General features: G+C 37.2%; 1 protein-coding gene across 6 annotated transcripts in view; it reads left to right on the plus strand.

Moving 5' to 3' along the window:
* Positions 1-19,205, plus strand: part of LOC141898859 (ABC transporter B family member 1-like) — a 29,745-nt gene extending 10,540 nt beyond the window's left edge. For 4 of the 6 annotated variants that reach the window (XM_074784992.1, XM_074784993.1, XM_074784994.1 and 1 more), the window contains 10 exons: positions 240-300; positions 408-543; positions 1,924-2,112; positions 3,747-3,857; positions 4,430-4,503; positions 4,729-4,887; positions 5,101-5,361; positions 5,458-5,628; positions 13,335-13,457; positions 18,388-19,205. In XM_074784992.1, the coding sequence (XP_074641093.1) occupies positions 240-300; positions 408-543; positions 1,924-2,112; positions 3,747-3,857; positions 4,430-4,503; positions 4,729-4,887; positions 5,101-5,361; positions 5,458-5,628; positions 13,335-13,457; positions 18,388-18,564 (1,462 nt within the window). In that variant the 3' untranslated portion in view covers positions 18,565-19,205. The remainder of the gene's footprint in view (positions 1-239; positions 301-407; positions 544-1,923; positions 2,113-3,746; positions 3,858-4,429; positions 4,504-4,728; positions 4,888-5,100; positions 5,362-5,457; positions 5,629-13,334; positions 13,458-18,387) is intronic. The other 2 variants (XR_012618607.1, XM_074784995.1) reach the window with 2 other exon arrangements.
* Positions 19,206-20,787: the final 1,582 nt, after the last annotated feature.

Raw genomic sequence — 20,787 nt, forward strand, 5'->3', positions numbered from 1 at the left:
GGCGACTGGTTCCGTCGCGTCGTAGAAGTAGAACATGTTCAACTCCTGTGATTCAGTCGCCGATCGTGAAAAACTGTCGCACGACGGTCATAGCTAGACTCAGATCGACATTCCATTAAAAATTTGAAATCAACCAATTGTGCTTTTTGCGACTTTATGTGTATGTGTCATTATCCATCTTAGATTAAACTTACATAAACAAGTTTTATTCAAATGTAAATTCGAATTTATATTGATAGAACTGGAGAGTTAACTAATAGACTGTCATCAGATACTCAAGTTATTCAAAATGCGGTCACGGTAAGCGAGACCGAATTCTAACCCGCGGATTGATGATGGAATTCATCCTCAATTGGTTTCTTGCAAGTGCAGTTTATTGAATTTCTCAATGATTTTTGTATTGATAGGTGAACGTTTCCATGCTCTTGCGATTTTCGATTCAAATAATTGGCTCACTAGCTTTCATGTTCGTTCTCAATCCAGCCTTAACTGGTATATTACTGGCTGTCGTACCTGTTATATCCATAGCGACTGTGAACTATGGTAAGTATGTTCAGGCAGCTGCAAAACGTAGCCACAGCCATTACTATACAACATCAGAAAAACGTCCCAAAACATGTAACTGGCATCTTAGAATCTAACAAACACATTAGACCAGTTTGTAGCCATTAAGTACATGCATGAATCTTAGATGCTCAATAGCTCGTAGGTAGAAATTGGTTGTTGTATCACAAAAATATCAAGATATTTCATTTGCGAAAATCACATATTCACAGAAATTACAAACACCATTTATCACTAGCCCTAAACAACTGAACATGCGTGGAATGTCCTGACTCTTTAAATTTTCCGTATATTAAAACCATTCTTGCAAATCAGCAGTTGTTGGGTTCTAAAGTATTGATTAGCTGCCTAATAAGGGAAATTATTTTCAAAATGATTTATTGCATTATAACCATTTACACTAATTTATATTTTATGGTGAAAAATTTCCTGTTATATCAACTGAGCCAACATAGAAAATGCTGTTCAAGACACAGGCCTGACACAACCAGAATTATCCTTAACCCTTTTTTCGGAACTAGCCTATATGTAAAAACAGTTATATGGTACATGTACTTAGAATACTGAGGGTAAATGAAATGGTGTCAGACACCCCTGTGCTGATGTTATTTTTACCTACAGTATCAAGTCCTATATCTGTCATCCATCCATTCTTCCATTAGATAGATTCCAGTCAAGATGGCAGCTTTTGCTGATATTGGCATGTTTACACATTTTTGAAGATTTCAAGGGATGTTTTGAAGATGCTTTTATCAATGGTTTGATATTTGGGTATTGCCCTCTAGGGCCCATCATTATAAGAAAAACTAGGTCAATCATGCACAAGATGGCAGCCCTGTGACCTTTTTGAATCCAAAAAAGATCCGTAGCTTGATAATGGTTTGTTTTTTATTTGAAATTTGGGATTACTATATAAAGGATTCTTACAATTCAGACGGCTTTTTAACCAGTAAATACACAATTAGTGGCCACCTTAGTCTCATCAGTTCTCATGGGTAGATGTCAAAGAGGTTTTTTAAGGAAAATGATGTATCAGATTTGCTGTTACTTAGTTACATGTATTTGCATCGGTGAAAACCTGAAAATGCAATACAATCCACTAAATTATCTTTAGGGCATTTGGAAAGTTAATTGCTATTGCATTTCACCAAGAAAGCTTGGTGTCCCATTTGTGAAAATAAATGACTTGCTAGCGTGACGCCCTAAAGTTCAGCCCTCCCATAGCAGATATCTTTTAGCAACTTATGCTTTGCCCAGAACCATTATCATTCATTGCAGAGATGTTTTATTGCCTATTATTGTATCTAATCTGTATAATTTGTTTCAAATTGTTTGTTGCTTCTCTATCAAATAATAAAGGTAAATACGTAAAACGGCTGAGAGAAAAATTTCAAAACAGATTGGCAGATGCAAGTACAGTGGCTGAAGAGTGTCTTTCAAGCGTACGCACTGTGAGAACTTTTAACTGCGAAGCCAAATCAATGAACAGTTATGGAGAATTTATAAATGCCAGTTATAAAGTTGGGAAATCATTATCAATTGCTCAGGGTAAGTACTCACAGGATTTTTTTTATGGACATTATCCAAGTCGTTCTTGTGATGGTCTGAGTGATATGCTTAGTTTCAACCACTTTTGAATGAAACTCAATTTTAGAAAGTTGTGATCGCATCAGTTTGTATAAGTGAAACTTCTTCAGATTCCTTGACGTATCGGCCCCACTCCGCGCGGTTGCGCCACCGCGCGGGATTTACGCGAAGCAGCAGAACACAAACATGGCCACTCTCAATTTTCAATGATAGAAATCGTGTGTGCATTTCAATTATTTCGGCTGTTAGGGTTTAAAAGCACAATATAAGTTGATGATGTGATATGGCGATGTTAATTAATGATAATTCTGCAGTGAAGCTAGGCACGAACGGTGCCGATTGAGTGTACAGCTGCCAAAAACACTGAAATGTGCGTAGTTGCGTAACTATTTGCAGTGAATTGCAGACGAAACATGAAGCCTTAACGGCCGTTTGAAAAAAGAATTATACCAATCGCAATTGTAAAATAAAAATGAGATAGAACCTAAGTTAAAATTCTGGCCATTTCTAAAATGTTATTACGAATTTTTAGTCAGTGCAGAACGTTTAGTTTTCCAACAATAAGGAGGGGTGGTAGGTAGTCATGCAATTCAAGTCATCATTTATTACATGTTACTTCCGTGTTGTTGAAAATCTCGCGAGTCCTGGACCAAACCCCAATGAACAATGTGATCTGTGTGCTGGCCACAAATGCACACAGATCACACTACACTACCCATTACACACTCCAGTACCCACAGCTTTCATATATCCATCCAAATATTTAGTGTCTTTCTTCCTGGATCCACTTTTTATGCTATATACCTTGGAGCTCAGGACTTATGCACAAGCTGTGTTTAAGAAATACTGTTTCAATCTGTCTAAATTGGGTTCAGTAACTGATTATTTTATTGTTATTCTACATAAAAAGATTTGAAAAATCTGGAAAATCATGTGAAAATGCAAAAAAATTCTGGTATTTTGAAAATCCAATAGAAGGATGTGAATAAACCTAAAAATTCCAGTTTGTCAATCTGACTCCTGAGGTGGTAAAAGTCAGTTATGTTAAAAGAAAGTTGCAATGTCAAATTATATTCAAAGTGAAAGCTTTAAGGCATGTGTATCTAATACTGATGGCTCAGAAAATATCCAAGTATAGAATTCAGAGTCATCCTAAGCATGCCATTATTTTGGGGTCAGCTTAGATTTTCCATCTGTATTTTCTTATCTTTCACTATCATGATGATGTATGGATATGTACATTAGCCACGTTTACAGACTGGTCTAAGTTCGTCCATAGGCCTACCTACAACGATCCAATGTTAGAACATACCGAATGAGAGTGTACATTCGCCCAGTCTAAGTTGGAATGGATCAAATAATGTAGTTTGAACACGACTATTGTGTAATTTTTCTGTTAGGTTTTGTATTTATTACGCCTGTACAGCACTGCCTTGTTTCATGAAATGGATGAAATCAATTTACTTAAAATACTGCAGTACGTCTGTAACGTAATAGTTATTCATATTTAAGAGAGTATTGTGTATATTTTTCATATTTTAATCATTTTAATCATATCTCAAAAAGCGTTCATGGAAACTATGAAACTGTTTTAGGATCATTTGATGGCGCAATTGGATTTATGGCTTATGGTGCAATATGTTTAGTTTTATGGTATGGTGGAAAGCTGGTTAATGAAGGAACTGTCTCACCGGGAACACTTACATGTAAGTTTGTTTTGTTGACTGTTTACGTATACCCCGGTATATTTGAGGAAGTTTAAAGACTTATCGTATCATAAACCCTGGATGCAAACTACCAACTACCTTCATCAATATTTACAACATACCACAGTTATTTACCGATATATCTTACAAAATAATGCCCTTTACCCAGAAATCAGTTAGCTTTTCTTATGCTCCATATTTAGCCACTGGGTTGAATAAGGAATAAGGCATGAAATTGTATCCGCCCATGTCAGTTATTTGAACCTAATTGCATGGAGAGACTCTGCCATGATGTGAATATCTGCCTAAAGAGCCCCATTTAACCTATGATTTCATTATCAGAATCTTTTTAGCTTAGGTTATTCAATCTATGTATTTGTCTTAGTGAATGTGAAATAGACAAAATCTGATTGGCACTGCAATGTTTTACTGCAGCTAAGCTGTGCACTTGGGCTTTTAGTCAGGGTTTATGCAAGTACCGGTACAGTTGGTGGCCGAGGGAGAATGTGAAAAAAGTGTAAACAGGGCTTTAATTAGTTTAAAGAATAATTCAGATATATTTGTAATTTTAGCATTCCTTTTGTACACACTGCAAATAGCAATGGCATTTGCAATGGTATCTTCTCTATATGGTGACTTTATGCAAGTAAGTTCCAAAATTAAGTGAGGACCAAAATTAAGTACCCGAATACATGAACTCTACTCTTTATTAGTGTTCTCATATCATTGCATGTACAGTGAAACTTGCTGAAGTCAGAAAACCGGATTATTGGGAAAGAATTTCTATGTCCAGAATTTTCCAGTTCATTCCCCTACCGGTATTAACATTTTTTTAGCCAGATTTTAAGAATATTCCATAATTTATTTTTAGGCTGTAGGTGCGTCAGTACGTATATTCACATTATTAGATCGCATTCCAAAGGTGCCCAGTGAAGGTGGTATATATCCTCAGGAAAAATTAGTAGCTAGTGTAGATTTCCGAAGCGTTCGCTTTACATATCCATCAAGACCTGAAACTGAAGTCCTTAAGGTAAAATTATTATTAAGAAAATACGTATATTACTGTAAAAACCTATCTGTTGATTAATGAGGGACATTAAGTTTTATAGGAAAGAATTGGATGCATTTTTTATGTATGTATAGGATCTTGATATTTGGTTTATATACGTACCGGTATCTACTGGCCTGATAAGAATCAAGATTTACATAGACCCCTAGTTATACTTTGTGTTGCATATTACAGGGAGTGACGTTTTCAGTGCAGCCAGGTGAAGTTGTGGCACTTGTTGGACCTTCAGGTGGAGGAAAATCGACTATAGTGAGTCTGATCGAGCGGTTCTACGATCCTGATAGTGGCAGTGTATCTATCGGTGGTATGAGCGTCAGTTCATTGAATCCAAAATGGTTTCGACAACACATGTCCATGGTCAGTCAGGAGCCTACGTTATTCGCTTGTTCAATTAAAGAGAATATAGCATATGGTCGTGAAGCCACAGATGATGAGGTGAGGGATTGCACAAGGAGTTAGAACATTCTGTATCCTTCTAATTTTCAATGAGTTATTTCGTTCATGGTTACTGTACATGTATGTGTCTTTCAGATAATCGAAGTTGCAAAGAAGGCGAATGCACATGAGTTTATAAGTACTTTCGACGAGGGTTACAAAACTACCGTTGGTGAGAGGGGAGTTCGTTTGTCTGGAGGGCAAAAACAGAGAATCGCCATAGCTAGGGCTTTGATAATGAATCCTAGTATTCTCTTGCTCGATGAGGTTTGTTGATTATTTGATGGCTTTTAGGCTAAAAAAATGATACCTTGTTTCTCATACCCCAGCCAGGTCAGATAAATTAACGGTTAAAATCGTTTTTTAAATCATCAAAATAAAAACCGAGCGGGCGGGTCAATATAAGGAGTATATGATAATGATTTTACTTGTTTAAAATCAGAAGCTGAGTAGTGTGAGGTCGGGACTCAAACCTACTACAACACTCCTATTCTAGTATCTAGCTCTTGCTCCGGAACCCGTAACATCGACTGGTATTCAGACTAGTCCACTCCATGCGCATCATTTCAACAATATCGAAATGATTGTGTGTATTTCGGTTAGCAAAGGGGGCAAATGAACAATTTTGACTTCAACTCTTGTTACTTAGAAAATCATTATTTTTGAAGTTGTAATTCAAAAATCAGAATTAGTTTGTAGACATAAGGTAATTTTCGTTCATGCCTTTTTTTGATAGTTTGACTTTATTTTATTTTCATAATATATGGAAATATACAGGTTTGCTTAAGTACATAACATATAAATTTGCAGCAACACCAAGAGAAATATTAGCAGAAAGGTCAAGTCATATATTAAATTATTGAGGAAGTTAATACACAATAATATAGTAGCAAAACAAATACAATAGCAAGCAATAATAAATAACAATAAATAATAATAAACAGCAAAATAATAATAGTTACCTAAATAGAAAATTGGTGGTCATAGATGAATTTAGCAGTATTCCAAATGACTATGGAATTAATATTAAATGTAAACTTTGAATCACCAAAAAGGAGGAATTGACATTTTTCATATAAGGATTTTGAAGCGAAAAAAATTGGCAAATCATGAGATATTTCATCAAGACTAGTAAGGAGTGATTGAATATGACGTCGATGAGGGTTATGCCGGCACTGAATTAAAAAAGTGGTTTGTAATAATTTGACATTACAGAAATAACAGTGAGGGTTTATAGTAGAAAAGTTGTGGTCATACAAGTGGGAACGAAGAAAAAGGTCAGCTCTTAGTCGATTTAGGCATATCTCCTCTTTACGGTTTAGATTAGGGAGCATCGTAGTAGATGAAATTTGTTTGTTTTTCCTATAACAAATCTTGCTCTTAAATTGAGAGAATGTGGGAATTGAACGGATATTTGAGTCTATGTTATTCCAAACTCTGATTAGGTTGAGTAATAGAGAATTAAGTAATTTGGCACTTGAGTTTGGTGGGATACGAAAGGGTAGAATATTTCTGAAAATTCTTGATTATTTCGATACCTTTGGAATAGAGAAGATACGTAAGGAGGAGACATGCCCTTATCGAGCTTAAACATGAAAAGTAGCTGATGTTCTTTACATCTAGCCGAAAGAAACTGCCAATTTAAGATTTAAGTGCTTTGGCAGTGTTTGACCCGTGTATACATCCAGACACATAAGTAGCTGCTCTATAGTGGAGGCTCTCCATTTTATTTAAATAAACCATATTTGCACTATCATACAGAATATCGCAATACTCATAATGTGGGTAGATAAACGAATAGTATATAGTATTAAGGTGGACAGACTTAAGCTTATGAGATAATAGCCTTAAGGGATTTAAAAGTTTCTTTACTTTTTCTGTTATATATTCAACGTGAGGTTTAAAGGATAAATTACTGTCAAGCACAAAACCTAAGTGTTTATGTGTAAAACTACTCATAATTATGGTATCGTCTAAAAAGAGTGAATTATAGTCCGGGTACCGCGTTTTGAGAACACAATGTCGCAGCTTTTGCTGGGTTTAAATGTAAGACACCAGCGGCGGGCCCAGCTAGCAATTTGATTTAGGTCCTCCTGTAAGATGGCGTTACCTATGAACAGATTATTTCAATCAGTGGTTTGATAAATGGAAGTGTCATCTGCATATAAGTATGTTGAGGATGACAATTCGTCAGGTAAATCGTTAATATGTAACAGAAGAAGTAATGGACCCAAAATTGAACACTGGGGCACAGAGCAGTTTATATGGTTTTCGGGTGAAAGTTCCGAAAGACTACCTTTTACACGTACCCTGATTCTCCTATTTTGAAGATAACTGTATAAAATATAGCTGCAAAGCAGCGATAACGGGTTTTCTGCACAGTCTTAGAATCCTGTTCAACGGTGGATTTCAACAAAGCATTTGATAAGGCTCAACATCAGCCATTACTAAACAGGCTATTAGGAAACAGTATCAATGATAGGTCGCCCAAATGGCTCAGCAGTTATCTCTGAACGGAAACTTGTAACCGAAATCAACGGAACGCCTCATCTTGGATTGAGACGGTCTAACTAGTGGAGTCACGCAAGGTAGTATCCTAAGTCGTCTTCTGTTTAATGTCCTGACAAATGACATACACAGTAATCCAAAATATACCAGACCGAGTAAATTTCCAAAACGACCTAAACACTGTTCGACCAAAAAACTTAATGTTCCGACAAAACCACGGGTGACAAAACCAAAATTATGAATTGTCGCGGGTGACAAAACCAAAATATTGAATTGTCACGGGCGACAAAACAAAAATAATGAATTGTCGCGGGCGATAAAACCAAAATAATGAATTGTCGGGGGCGATAAAACCAAAATATTGAATTGTCGCAGGCGATAAAACCAAAATAATGAATTGTCGCAGACGACAAAAACAAAATATTGAATTGTTGCGTGCGACAAAACCAAAATAATGAATTGTCGCGGGCGTCAAAACCAAACTAGGGGTCCAGGGACACCATGCTCACTTGGGAAGTGGTTTCAAATGCTCAACAATCTAACAATTTCAATACATAACGCCCTCTAGTGACCATATACAAAAACCAATGACCTTGAAACCCACCACAATCATAGAACATGTGAGCAGCTATGATTTTGTAATCGATTGTGATAACAAAATATGCCTCGTTACCAATTTAATATGGAAATACTAAGTTATTCTACTATTCAACGCCCCCTGGTGACCATATGCAAAACCCAATGACCTTAAAACTCACCCCAATCGTAGTACATGTCATGAAATACAACTTTGCAATTGATCATAGTACCAAAATATGCCTAGGTACCAATCTAATAAGGAAATACTAAGCCATTCTACTATTCAACGCCCCCTGGTGACTGTATGGAATAACTAATGTCCTTAAAAACTCACCACAATCATAGACGATGTCATGAACTACAACTTTGCAATTGATCATGGTAACAAAATATGGTTGGTACAAATATAGCAATACTAAGTTATTGTATTATTCAACGCCCCCTGATGGCCACATACAAAAACCAATGACCTTGGAACTCACCAAAATCATAGAACACGTTATGGGCTACAACTTTCCAATTGAATATAGTAACACAATATGCTTAGGTATCAATTTAATGTGGAAAAACTTTTTCCCACCTACGAATGAGTACTGATGACACCAAGATGGCCGCCAATTGCGTCATAATTGGCTGATCAAAGATGCCTGTCCCAGGTATAAAACATCCCTCTCTAAAGAATACCCATCAGCAATTGCATTGAGAAATGGCAAACCAGTAGGAAGCTACGTGACCTAGAATTCTGGCCAAAATTGACATTTTTGGGCACTAAAAAGGTCATAGGACGGCCATCTTGAGTCAGATCGACCCAATTTTCTTATGCTGATGGGCCTTTTGTAGATTCAAATATAAACGAAACATCAAGGTAATTGATCAAAGCGTCTTCAAAATTTCCCACGAAAACTTCGAAAATGTTTAAAAAGTGCTGATTTTGGCAAACAACAATGGCTGCCAGTCGGCCATCATGAATCTGACAGGGCCAGTTTTTGGGCTGACGATGTGTCTAGGGTAGATACATGTATAAACCAAATATCAAGACATTACCTTGAAGCGTCTTCAAAACTTCCCAAAATAACTGGATTCCGTCTATGGACGGACGGACGGAAGAAAAGTGAACGCAATAGCCCGCTGGGACTAAAGTCCCAAGTGGACTGAAAAATAATTGTCGCGGGTGACAAAACCAAAATATTGAATTGTCGCGGGCGACAAAACCAAACTAATGAATTGTCGCGGGCGGCAAAACCAAACTAATGAATTGTCGCGGGCGATAAAACCAAACTAATGAATTGTCGCGGGCGATAAAACAAAAATATTGAATTGTCGCGGGCGATAAAACCAAAATATTGAATCGTCGCGGGCGACATAATCCAAAAATGAATTGTCGCGGGCGACAAAACCAAAATAATGAATGGTCTCGGGCGACAAAACCGAAATAATGAATTGTCGCGGGCGATAAAACCAAAATAATGAATGGTCTCAGGCGACAAAACCAAAATAATGAATTGTCGCGGGCATTAAAAACAAAATATTGAATTGTTGCGGGCGATAAAACCAAAATAATGAATTGTCGCGGGCGACAAAACCAAAATATTGAATTGTCGCGGGTGACAAAACCAAAAAAAATTGGCGCGGGCGATAAAAACAAAATATAAAACCAAAATAATGGATTGTCGTGGGCGATAAAACCAAAATATTGAATTGTCGCGGGCGATAAAACCAAAATAATGAATTGTCGCGAGAGATAAAACCAAAATAATGAATTATCGCGGGCGATAAAACCAAAATATTGAATTGTCGCGGGCAATTAAACCAAAATTATGAATTGTCTCGGGCGACAAAACCAAAATAATGAATTGTCGCGGGCGATAAAACCAAACTAATGAATTGTCGCGGGCGATAAAACCAAAATAATGAATCGTCTCGGGCGACAAAAACAAGATATTGAATCGTCGCGGGCGACAAAATCAAAATAATGAATTGTCGCGGGCGACAAAACGAAAATAATGAATTGACGCGGGCGATAAAACCAAAATAATGAATTGTCGCGGGCGATAAAACCAAAATAATGAATTGTCTCGGGCGACAAAAACAAGATATTGAATCGTCGCGGGCGACAAAATCAAAATAATGAATTGACGCGGGCGATAAAACCAAAATAATGAATGGTCTCGGGCGACAAAACCAAAATAATGAATTGTCGCGGGCGATTAAAAGAAAATATTGAATTGTCGCGGGCGATAAAACCAAAATAATGAATTGTTGCTGGCGACAAAACCAAAATGGTGAATTGTCGCGGGCGACAAAACCAAAATATTGATTTGTCGCGGGCGATAAAACCAAAATGGTGAATTGTCGCGGGCGACAAAACCAAAATTTTGATTTGTCGCGGGCGATAAAACCAAAATAATGAATTGTTGCTGGCGACAAAACCAAAATGGTGAATTGTCGCGGGCGACAAAACCAAAATAATGAATTGTCGCGGGCGATAAAACCGCAATAATGAATTGTCGCGGGCGATAAAACCAAAATAATGAATTGTCTCAGGCGACAAAATCAAATTAATGAATAATCGCGGGCGATAAAACAAAAATATTGAATTGTCGCAGGCGATAAAACCAAAAAAGAAAATTGTCGCGGGCGACAAAAACAAAATATAAAACCAAAATAATGGATTGTCGCGGGCGACAAAACCAAAATAATGAATTGTCGGTGGCGACAAAACCAAACTAATGAATTGTCGCGGGCGACAAAACCAAACTAATGAATTGTCGCGGGCGATAAAACCAAACTAATGAATTGTCGCGGGCGATAAAACCAAAATAATGAATCGTCTCGGGCGACAAAAACAAGATATTGAATCGTCGCGGGCGACAAAATCAAAATAATGAATTGTCGCGGGCGACAAAACCAAAATAATGAATTGACGCGGGCGATAAAACCAAAATAATGAATGGTCTCGGGCGACAAAACCAAAATAATGAATTGTCGCGGGCGATAAAAACGAAATATTGAATTGTCGCGGGCGATAAAACCAAAATAATGAATTATCGCGGGCGATAAAACCAAAATATTGAATTGTCGCGGGCGATAAAACCAAAATAATGAATTGTCGCGGGCGACAAAACCAAAATATTGAATTGTCGCGGAATGATGCAATCGTGAGTTGAAATAATACCTGAACAAATCGATGCACAGACATTTACTTTGTATATCTACTTGAACAATCGAGCCTACTCAGTAATATACTCAGTTTTTACGAAACCTGGTGTTTTTGTTTCAGAGAAATTTTAATATCAGTATCCGATGCTATATACTAACGTTTACGTTAGTTATCATCGCTCCGTCATGCTAAGTTATACATTTCATGTCAACCAGTATCTACAGGCAGCTGTACAGTGTGTACACACTATATCTGAATACGAGGCTGGAATAACAGGCTCACTTCACGTAGGTTCATGATGACGAGAAACTCGCAGCTGATCCCCGGAACGACGATGTAGTAACACACGTCGATTCGTCGATGTTTACGGCTCGACAGTGCTTTTAAAATCTAAAGTAGTAAATTTCCAGTGTATCGGTAATATGATTTGATGAGGAAAATGGGCTATTGTTAAAATCATTGTTTGAAGACCGCGACTGAATGTGAAGTCTGCGGCAATAAATTAGTTCATTTATACTTGAATTGATAATCGAAGTGACAGTCGGCCTGCGGGTTGATTTCGGGATGACGACTCGAAAAACATGTCGCCCCATTGAATGGGGCTAAATTTTCGATGTTTACGGCCCGACAGCGCTTTTGTAACGATGATTCGTGAAAAAACACGCGGGCTATTTGTAGATCTCAGTGAGCTGAACGATATTATATGGATTGTATATGAAACAGCGGTAAGGTAACAAAGCCTATGTTCTTTTGGTAAAAATAGTGTGGAAGAAAATAACAATAATAATAATCACGCGGATATCAATAGGGTTTTCTGTGAAATAACAGAAAACCCTAAATATTAAAAACTTACCCCTGATACCATATAATTTGATTTTATGCAACAGCAATCTATGAGGTACAGTATCAAATGCGGCTGTGATGTCTAAGAAGGCTGCTCTTACATCTTTATTTAAATTAAGATTATCATGGATGAGAGAGGTAATAGCTAGTAATTGATCATTGGTACTGTGACCAGGGAGAAAACCAGATTGTTTTACATATATAAGATTGTTTTGTATGAGGTGATTGTAGATAGCATTATAAAGTACACGTTCATATAATTTAAATATTTTATTCAGAAGAGTAATGGGACGATAATTATTGGGGTTGCGTTGTTGTCTTTTTATAGATTGCTTTTACATAACCAAGTTTCCAAGTATTGGGGAAAATTTCGGAATCAATCAATTTGTTGAATAGGGATGATAAGAGTGGTGAGATATGATCAATGGACATTTTTAACATTTTGTTAGAAATACCATCAGGCCTGCAGGCTTTATTTAGAGGCAAATTTAAAATTGATTTTCTTATTTCCTCTGGAGTAGTATGGTGAAGAAGTACACTATGTTATACCCTGTTTGGGAAGTCAGGGAGGATGGGAACATTATTACTATGGTATTTACCAGTAAAGGTTTTAAGGAATAAGTTCGCTTTATCAGTATTTGATATACATTCTGTGCCGTCTTGTTCATTAGTGAGTACTGATATACCAGAAGTAAATTTATTACCTAAGATCTTTTTAACAAGGCGCATACCACATTTTTCTGTCTGGAAGATGCACTTAAGATCTTCCACACGCGTAGTTTTTAGTATTGTATCAATGTCATGAGCTCATGATTTGAAATTTTGAAAATTCTTGCAACCATTGGTAATTCTAAATGAAAATTAAAAATTTTCAATTTTTCAGGCGACAAGTGCTTTGGATGCTGAAAGTGAACATCTTGTACAAGAAGCTATTGATCGCGCGATGAAGGGAAGAACCGTTCTTGTTATAGCTCACAGACTATCAACTGTTCGTAATGCAAATAAGGTAATTGAAATATCTACAGTATTCATTGGTTTTATAAGGATGGCGATTGTCAGCATCAGTAGCATTCAACTGCAATTGACTCCTCAAGTGGCCAAACCTTTGGTCCATTCTCATTTTGTCGAGCTTTTGTCAGCTTAGCTATTATAACGGGTGTTTGGCTGGACTGCAACATCTACCATCAATAGGCTCCAGTTAGTGCAAAATTGTGCAGCCAGGATAATGCTGCCATGATTTGACATAGAAAGGTGCTCTATCATGCAAGGCTTTGTAAACATACAATAAAATTTTATACTCGATTCTGAAAATGAACTGGTAGCCAGTGAAGTTTAGCAGGAGATTCATCTTACTTTCCATTGAAATAATTTTGGCAGCAGAGTTTTGAACTCTCTGTAACATACAAAGCACATTACAATGGACATTGTATAAAATGAGTTAGCATAATCTAGTCTAGATATAACAGTTGCCTGGACTAGGGCTCGACAAACATTCTCAGTTCTCAGTTGAAAATCTTCTTATTCTACTGATATTTTTTAGATGAAAATGACAAGGTTTGGAAATGTTTTTAACATGCTCTTCCATTGTAAGGTTCCTTTCAAAGATTATGAATGTGATCAGAAACCTTGATGTTACACACACCTACTTTCAATGACACATCTTAGCAGTCTATCAGGCGCGGATCTAGGGAGGGGGCCCCGGGGCGAAGCGTAGGAACGTCTCGCGCCTACGCCGCTCGGTTTCAATACAGTATTATCATAGCTACATTTATTAGGTGCCCCCCCCCCCTAAATCGGGTTCTAGATCCGCCCCTGGTCTATGTAGTTTCCACAGCAAGCATTGGTTTTGATTTAATCACATATATAAAATGATATTCTCAGGTCTCAAAGGGCACTGTTAATTTTTCAGCTACTATGCAATGCTACATTCTTGCATCAAATCCCTTTTTAGGGAAGATGCTATGAATTTTCAAGGATAATGATAATGCTAAACAAAACTGATTCCTTGTTTCTCTGCAGTGGCTGGGTCATTTTTGTAAAATATGATAAAATTTGTATTCAGTTCATTTCTATAGCTGCCGGGTCTGTTATGGTAAAATTGATCACAATTTTGTAAAAAATTATGTACATGGAAGATAAGCGGCTGGCCGGTTCAAGTTTTAAACTCGAAGCGGCGAAACAAGGTATCAATTTTTTTGCCTAACCTGTAGTATTTCAGTGTTTTTGAAGGATAAAATCGTCATGAAGTTGAAAATAGTGTCCCAAGAATATTTTTGTCTATTCATTCCAGCATCATTCTAGCAGATTCTCATATATCCTGGAATGTTGTCGTATTCTAGAATTATGATTATGTATAGGATAATAATAGTAGTGATGATATTTTTGGTTGGAGAGTTTTTCTGTGGTGAATCCACGATTTATTGCACTCTCAAAGACATTTCAGATTTTGCACAGCATCACCATTCTAGCCAAGAGAACAATATTTTTTGAAGACGAACAGAAGCTTTTCACATCTACGGGTATATCGACTGCATTTTCTTAAGTCTTTTCTTTATGAAACATGAATGAAGATTTCTAATTTCGTCCAATATATCTTGGTATGATTATGAAATGCCATGCAAAATTTCTAGAATTAATGCTGTGAGCGTTGTTTGTGTTCATAATATGTGATGTTCTATACAGAAAATGAAGGAGACCAAATTTGGTTAACTCAATGAAATGTATGACAGTAATCAATCTATGGAACTGCAGGCATGTTTGAGTCAAAGGTTCTGGAAGAAAGGAGAGCTCAGAATACAGTTTCAAGCCATTGGTGGTACAGTTGTTTGTGCGACTGGTTTAGTGTGTAACTGTTTGAGTTTTGTTATTTTGAGACGCATGTACTCGAGTGTAGTCACTACATACTACTTGCTCAGCATTCTAGCTGTCGTCGATTCCTTTTATCTCGTTCTCAGCTTTTGTTACTTCAGTGTCACAGACTTCAAGGCTATTCGACAATTCGGTGTCATAAATTATCACTACCTGACCGTGAATTTTCTCGCGCCTTACAATAGATTTTATGTCTCCGTATTCTATTTAAGTGTAAAGATGTATCGAAACTGGCTGATAGCTATGATTAGTATCGAGCGCTGGTTGCAACTGACATTCCCATTAAAATCTCGAGTTTTCATTACTCAAAGAAGATGTACAATCAGTGTTGTGGGTCTGTTAATTTTTTGTTTTATGACACATGCGTATCGCTGGCCCTTTAAGTTTGTTTATTATGTTTATGTTGATTGTCCAGTTTTTAAACGCATGATGTTACGGGATGCTGTTTATGCAGCAGGAAAGTTGCCCGGTCGTTTAACAAACATCATATTCATTGTAGCAATTCCGTCTGTATTTCTCTGGATTACTAATATTGCATTGATCCGAATTGTAGTGAGAGCAGCCTCACAACGTAAGAAGATTTCCAAGTCATCCTTAGTCAGTACTGGTGACTTGCAGGCCACAATGTTAGCGCTGTCCTCAGTTATCGTCTATCTAATTTGTGAAAGTCCGACGATAGTAGACCGACTTCTACTTTTGTTAGGCATCCACATATATTTGAGTCCGTTAAAACCCTTTTTATCGCAAGTTGACTCGTGCATAAATTTCATTCTGTACTGTGTGTCTAGTGTTAAGTTTCGACATATTGTCCGCAATACATTTTGCAACTCAAAACATAAGAGTAACCTTTGAACATCTCCGTGATAACTGCTACGAATTGAGCGCTGAAATTTCTCATGAATAACCAGTGGGTGGATTTTTGATTAATGTCTTCATTTTCGTGGGCTGGGTATGGGAAATTTTGTATTGTTTGGATCAATGAATGAGTCACTAGCACTAGTGGCACTGTGTTTAGCGTACTATCGGAAATGTCTAAAACTAAGAAGACAATTAATTATATTTTTCATAATTTTATGGATAATCTATTAAAATATAAATCTATTCCAACGTATTTGAGATTTTGATAATCATTTTTTGTAAGCCAGAGGTTATATTGATGAAAAAACTTAACTTTCGATGAGCGGACGATTGCTGCGCTGTACTAATTTGCATAATTGATCACCGAACAGATAAACCAGATTTCTTAAGCATGTAAACATATAATGTGTAGCAGTGTCAGTGCCTATAACGCTGCAGACCCTGCGGTCTTCATGACAGTGGCTGCTTTCCGGGTATACATCTGGTGACTGGCGCTGGCTGGTTGGGCCAGTAGGATGGTGCCACGAGGTGGATATGCTAGAAACGCTTGCCTATGTGGCTCTCACTGGGCATTACCCCAACACCATTTTTCAAGGGAAAGTTTTTCATGCGCAATCCTAGTGAACATCGACACTGCGATTGGAGACAAGAAGTTACGAGGCTGTTTTCCAGGTGCATAAGAGGAACTGGTTGGATACAATCAGTAGCTCAAATTTTTCGTAGGAGCGAGCTTACGACTGGTTAACGTTCTTCTATCTCCAGTTCCAGCCAGCTGCCCATGTGCCCAGCTACCTTTGAGCAACTAGTTGTACTTAGTTCCTGTCATATCCATCAATGTGAGCGATCCAAAATCAACAACACATGGTTGCAATTTGTCATGTGACTTGAGATACCCTAAATATTATTCGCTAAAAACACATCTCAGTTGCTGATGATGTACGCACTATGGACCTAGCGACTGGCATGAGCCACGCAGTTGCTGGCTTTCATTAGATTTTCGATGTGCGCGGGGTACTCACTCACTAGCAACTAAAAGTTTTAGTTGTCTCCAGTCGCTTTGTCGATGTACACTAAGTAGGACTGCGGATAAAAATGTGACAATTGTAAATAAAAATGTGGAAATTGTGACCAATTTTATACGAAAAATGACAAACTAAGATTTTTATAAATCACAAAATTGAAAAACCGACAAAGTTACTCGATTGCAAGTCAAGACGGGCACAAACATTTAATGAAAATACGAAGGACTGAAAAAAGATTTTTTTTCTTTTGGTTTGATGAATTTTGCAGAATTCAGGAGGGGGCTGAATCCATGCTCCAAGTCATTTTAAAATGCCTTGGCTTTGCAAAGTACTTTACCTGACACTTAGACTTCACAAGGCCCGTGGGCCTCTAGTCTGTGATTGGGCCTTATTTATTGTGATGTTTTCTTGATAAAAATAGCTAGGAATATTAATCTAAATTCCGATCACTATGAGAATGCGACAGTATAGCACATGCAATGAGCCCATCACCCGGTGCCACCAGCCGGTCAACCTCCTGTGCCAAATGGTGAAAGTTTCCCTATCTTTCAGAAAAAATCAGAACTTGTCTGGTATTTGTACATCAAGTAACAATGATGTACAATGACCAGTGCTATACTAAACTTTATGCTCACATAATCACAATGAATGTCAATTTTATGATGACCCAGCTCAAGTTTGGTCAAACATATTTGTGAATTGCAACTGGATCTGGAAATGTTTCACTTCGCTTTGTTTGAGCATCGTTTAGAACCGAGTGAGTAGTCTCTAATTTGGCATAGACCAAATTTGATCCGGTCAAATAGTCTCCGTTTGATCGTGGCCTATGCTCTAAGTGTTTTACCTCTGGTGACCTTGGCCTTTGATTTTTACCCCCTACCTCCCAAAGGTGAAACCTCTTCCCACCAGCACCGTACTACCATCTACTCACAAGGTTTAACACGTGTATCTAGAAACTCAAGATTGTATAATTATATTTATGAATCTGCTCCTTCAGGGAATCCCAGAATGTACTTCCAGAATGTATTTGTTGCACGAATTGAATTTCACATCAATGTTCACTATTTTGTAAATGAAATTACTAGAGATAAACCAGATTGTATCTTTTCGTTTAATTTTCATTATACATACGGTATTTGATAAATAATTTTCAAATTGAATTAATGAGAACAAATCTGATATTTTCAGGTGATAGTAATTGAAAAAGGCAGCATCGTCGAACAAGGGACACACGAAGAATTGATTGCAAAGAAAGGCGTTTACAAGAAACTAGTCTTGCGTCAACTGAATGCTGGCAATATTCCAGCTGATGTAGATGGAAATATAAATGACAGAAAGGTTGACATTCATAAAAATGGAGAATGATAGAGCCCTGTAGAAAGGGATAGATTGCTCTTTATCTTGGAGCCGTTTTAGATATTTTTACACATGCAATACAGAACCGGTTTTTACTACACATTTTTGGTTTACCTTTGTCAGCGATATGAAGTTGGCATTGAGCCAATTTCATGTAAAATCGCGGTACGTTTTTTTATGTGAGCATTTGTTTCATTGGTTCTCGGGTTAAACGACGTATAATCGATGCGCTTGAAGACATGACGAACCTCCGTCTATGTACATGATCAACTTTGTTAAAATTCTACGATAAACTGTTTTTGGCGGGAAAATTCTTAGCTCTCGCGTATAAAATTGCAATGACCTCGATTGGGGGCGTTGTCTCTACGAGCGAATGTGATTGGCTGTTTTTGGGATATACGGGGATTCCGGCGCTACTAAAATAATTATGGGAAAGCCGGAATGGCGAACGTTTCATTGGACTAGGTGCCGTATACATGCAAATTTCAAATGCTCATTGCTGATGAGAATGTAATTATTATCCACCATAGGTAATGTTTCATTTTAATACCCGGAGATTGATTTGATTGACACTGAAGTACAAGCGAACATTCACTTACACAAGGCCTCCACGTGCGCGCGGAGTGCTATAGACTGTTGCATACACAAACACACGCTCGTACAGTATACACTACTATAGTGATACTGTAAACGCTGCTTGCTGGCGCGTCTGACATTTCATCAACAGAAGATGAGCGCTATGTTTTCTGTTTGATATAATTTATAATAAATTGTAATTTCTTGTGACCTGAAAATATTAAGCAGAAAACTACAAGTATAGGTCGAGGTCTGAATATTGTAGTAGTAAATTCCAGGATTTAAAACGATCTAATACGCCAATTTTTTACTGCGCCGGTTTAGATTCCGCGGCCATACATTGCAAGAGGTTTCCAAGACTAAATATTCAGCCACCCTCTGATATGTGACACCATGTGAATTTTGTTTGAATATTTTTTCATATTTTGAAAAATATTTCTTTGAACATATAAAATAGTTTCCGTGCCGCGCCTACCTGTACCCTACGAAATGTATCTTTTTGGTCTTATTTGACAACAAAATAATTCTTTGAGAAAGATGAAATACAACATAGAACTTTGAAGTCACGAATTAAAAAGATTTTTCAAGCAATGCCCTTACCCCAAACAACCTCTAGCTTTCAAGGTAAACCACACTTTGCCCATGGGCAATTTATTCAGTAGTTATATCTGCACTTAACATTTACTTGATTATTCTATTGCAAACTTTATTGGTTAGTCACTGGCGCAGATTTAATTTTGTAATCCATTTGAAAGAGTTATGTAGTAATGCCTCGATATACCGCCCTCCTATACACTGCCAGCCTGTTTATGACCAAAAATTTACAAGATACAGAATGCCTGTATCTCATGTATTAAAAGGATCCCAATTTACTATCCCTCTCCCGCTGCCAATGAATCCCCTTAGTACATTCCTATACAAACACAAACCCGGTAGTTAATCTGTTCGATATACCAGTACCGCCTGTGAAAAAAGAATCAATTATCATATGCAATTAGTTATGACTGTTCCTCCATTTGTCAATACAATGACAGATTATTTGTTGTCAAAACTGTGCAAATGATGATTCTCAAGGGATTGAACAGCATGTAATGTATATACTGCACAGTGCTAACTATCAGGAATCCCACTCATGTTGTCAGCTAGTATGACGTTCTTAAGTCAAAGTTAGCATCTTAGATTTCAGTTTTAAAAGAGGTTCGATACTAAATGCTAAAGAATATAGAATCTTGTACTGACACCTGAATTGCTGGTATGGCTAACCCTGAAATTTCACCTTTTCAGCTGACAGCCAAAACCAATGTTAATACACTACAGAGTGATTGCCCAGTAATCTGCGAAGGGTCTTTCCAGATACCATTTTTGCAGCATTACATCATTGTCATCTACATCATTACATCTATTGGTCATAAATAGAATACTTGGTATCGTTGACCATATACCACAGGACAGCAAACTTTTTTTCAATTCTCCCGGACAGCAAGTGGTTGTTCCTCTATTGCGATGGCGGTCACGCTCAGTACTTAACTCCGAAAAAAGGTTGTGGCAGTGATAATATATGAAGTACCATTTATACGTGATGGTGATATATTTAATTTATTTACTGAAATCTTATTTATGTGATTCAATGATTTACTAAAAATTAACCTAGTAGAC

This window comes from Tubulanus polymorphus, chromosome 2, assembly GCF_964204645.1.
Source record: "Tubulanus polymorphus chromosome 2, tnTubPoly1.2, whole genome shotgun sequence".
Lineage (NCBI taxonomy): Eukaryota > Metazoa > Nemertea > Palaeonemertea > Tubulaniformes > Tubulanidae > Tubulanus > Tubulanus polymorphus.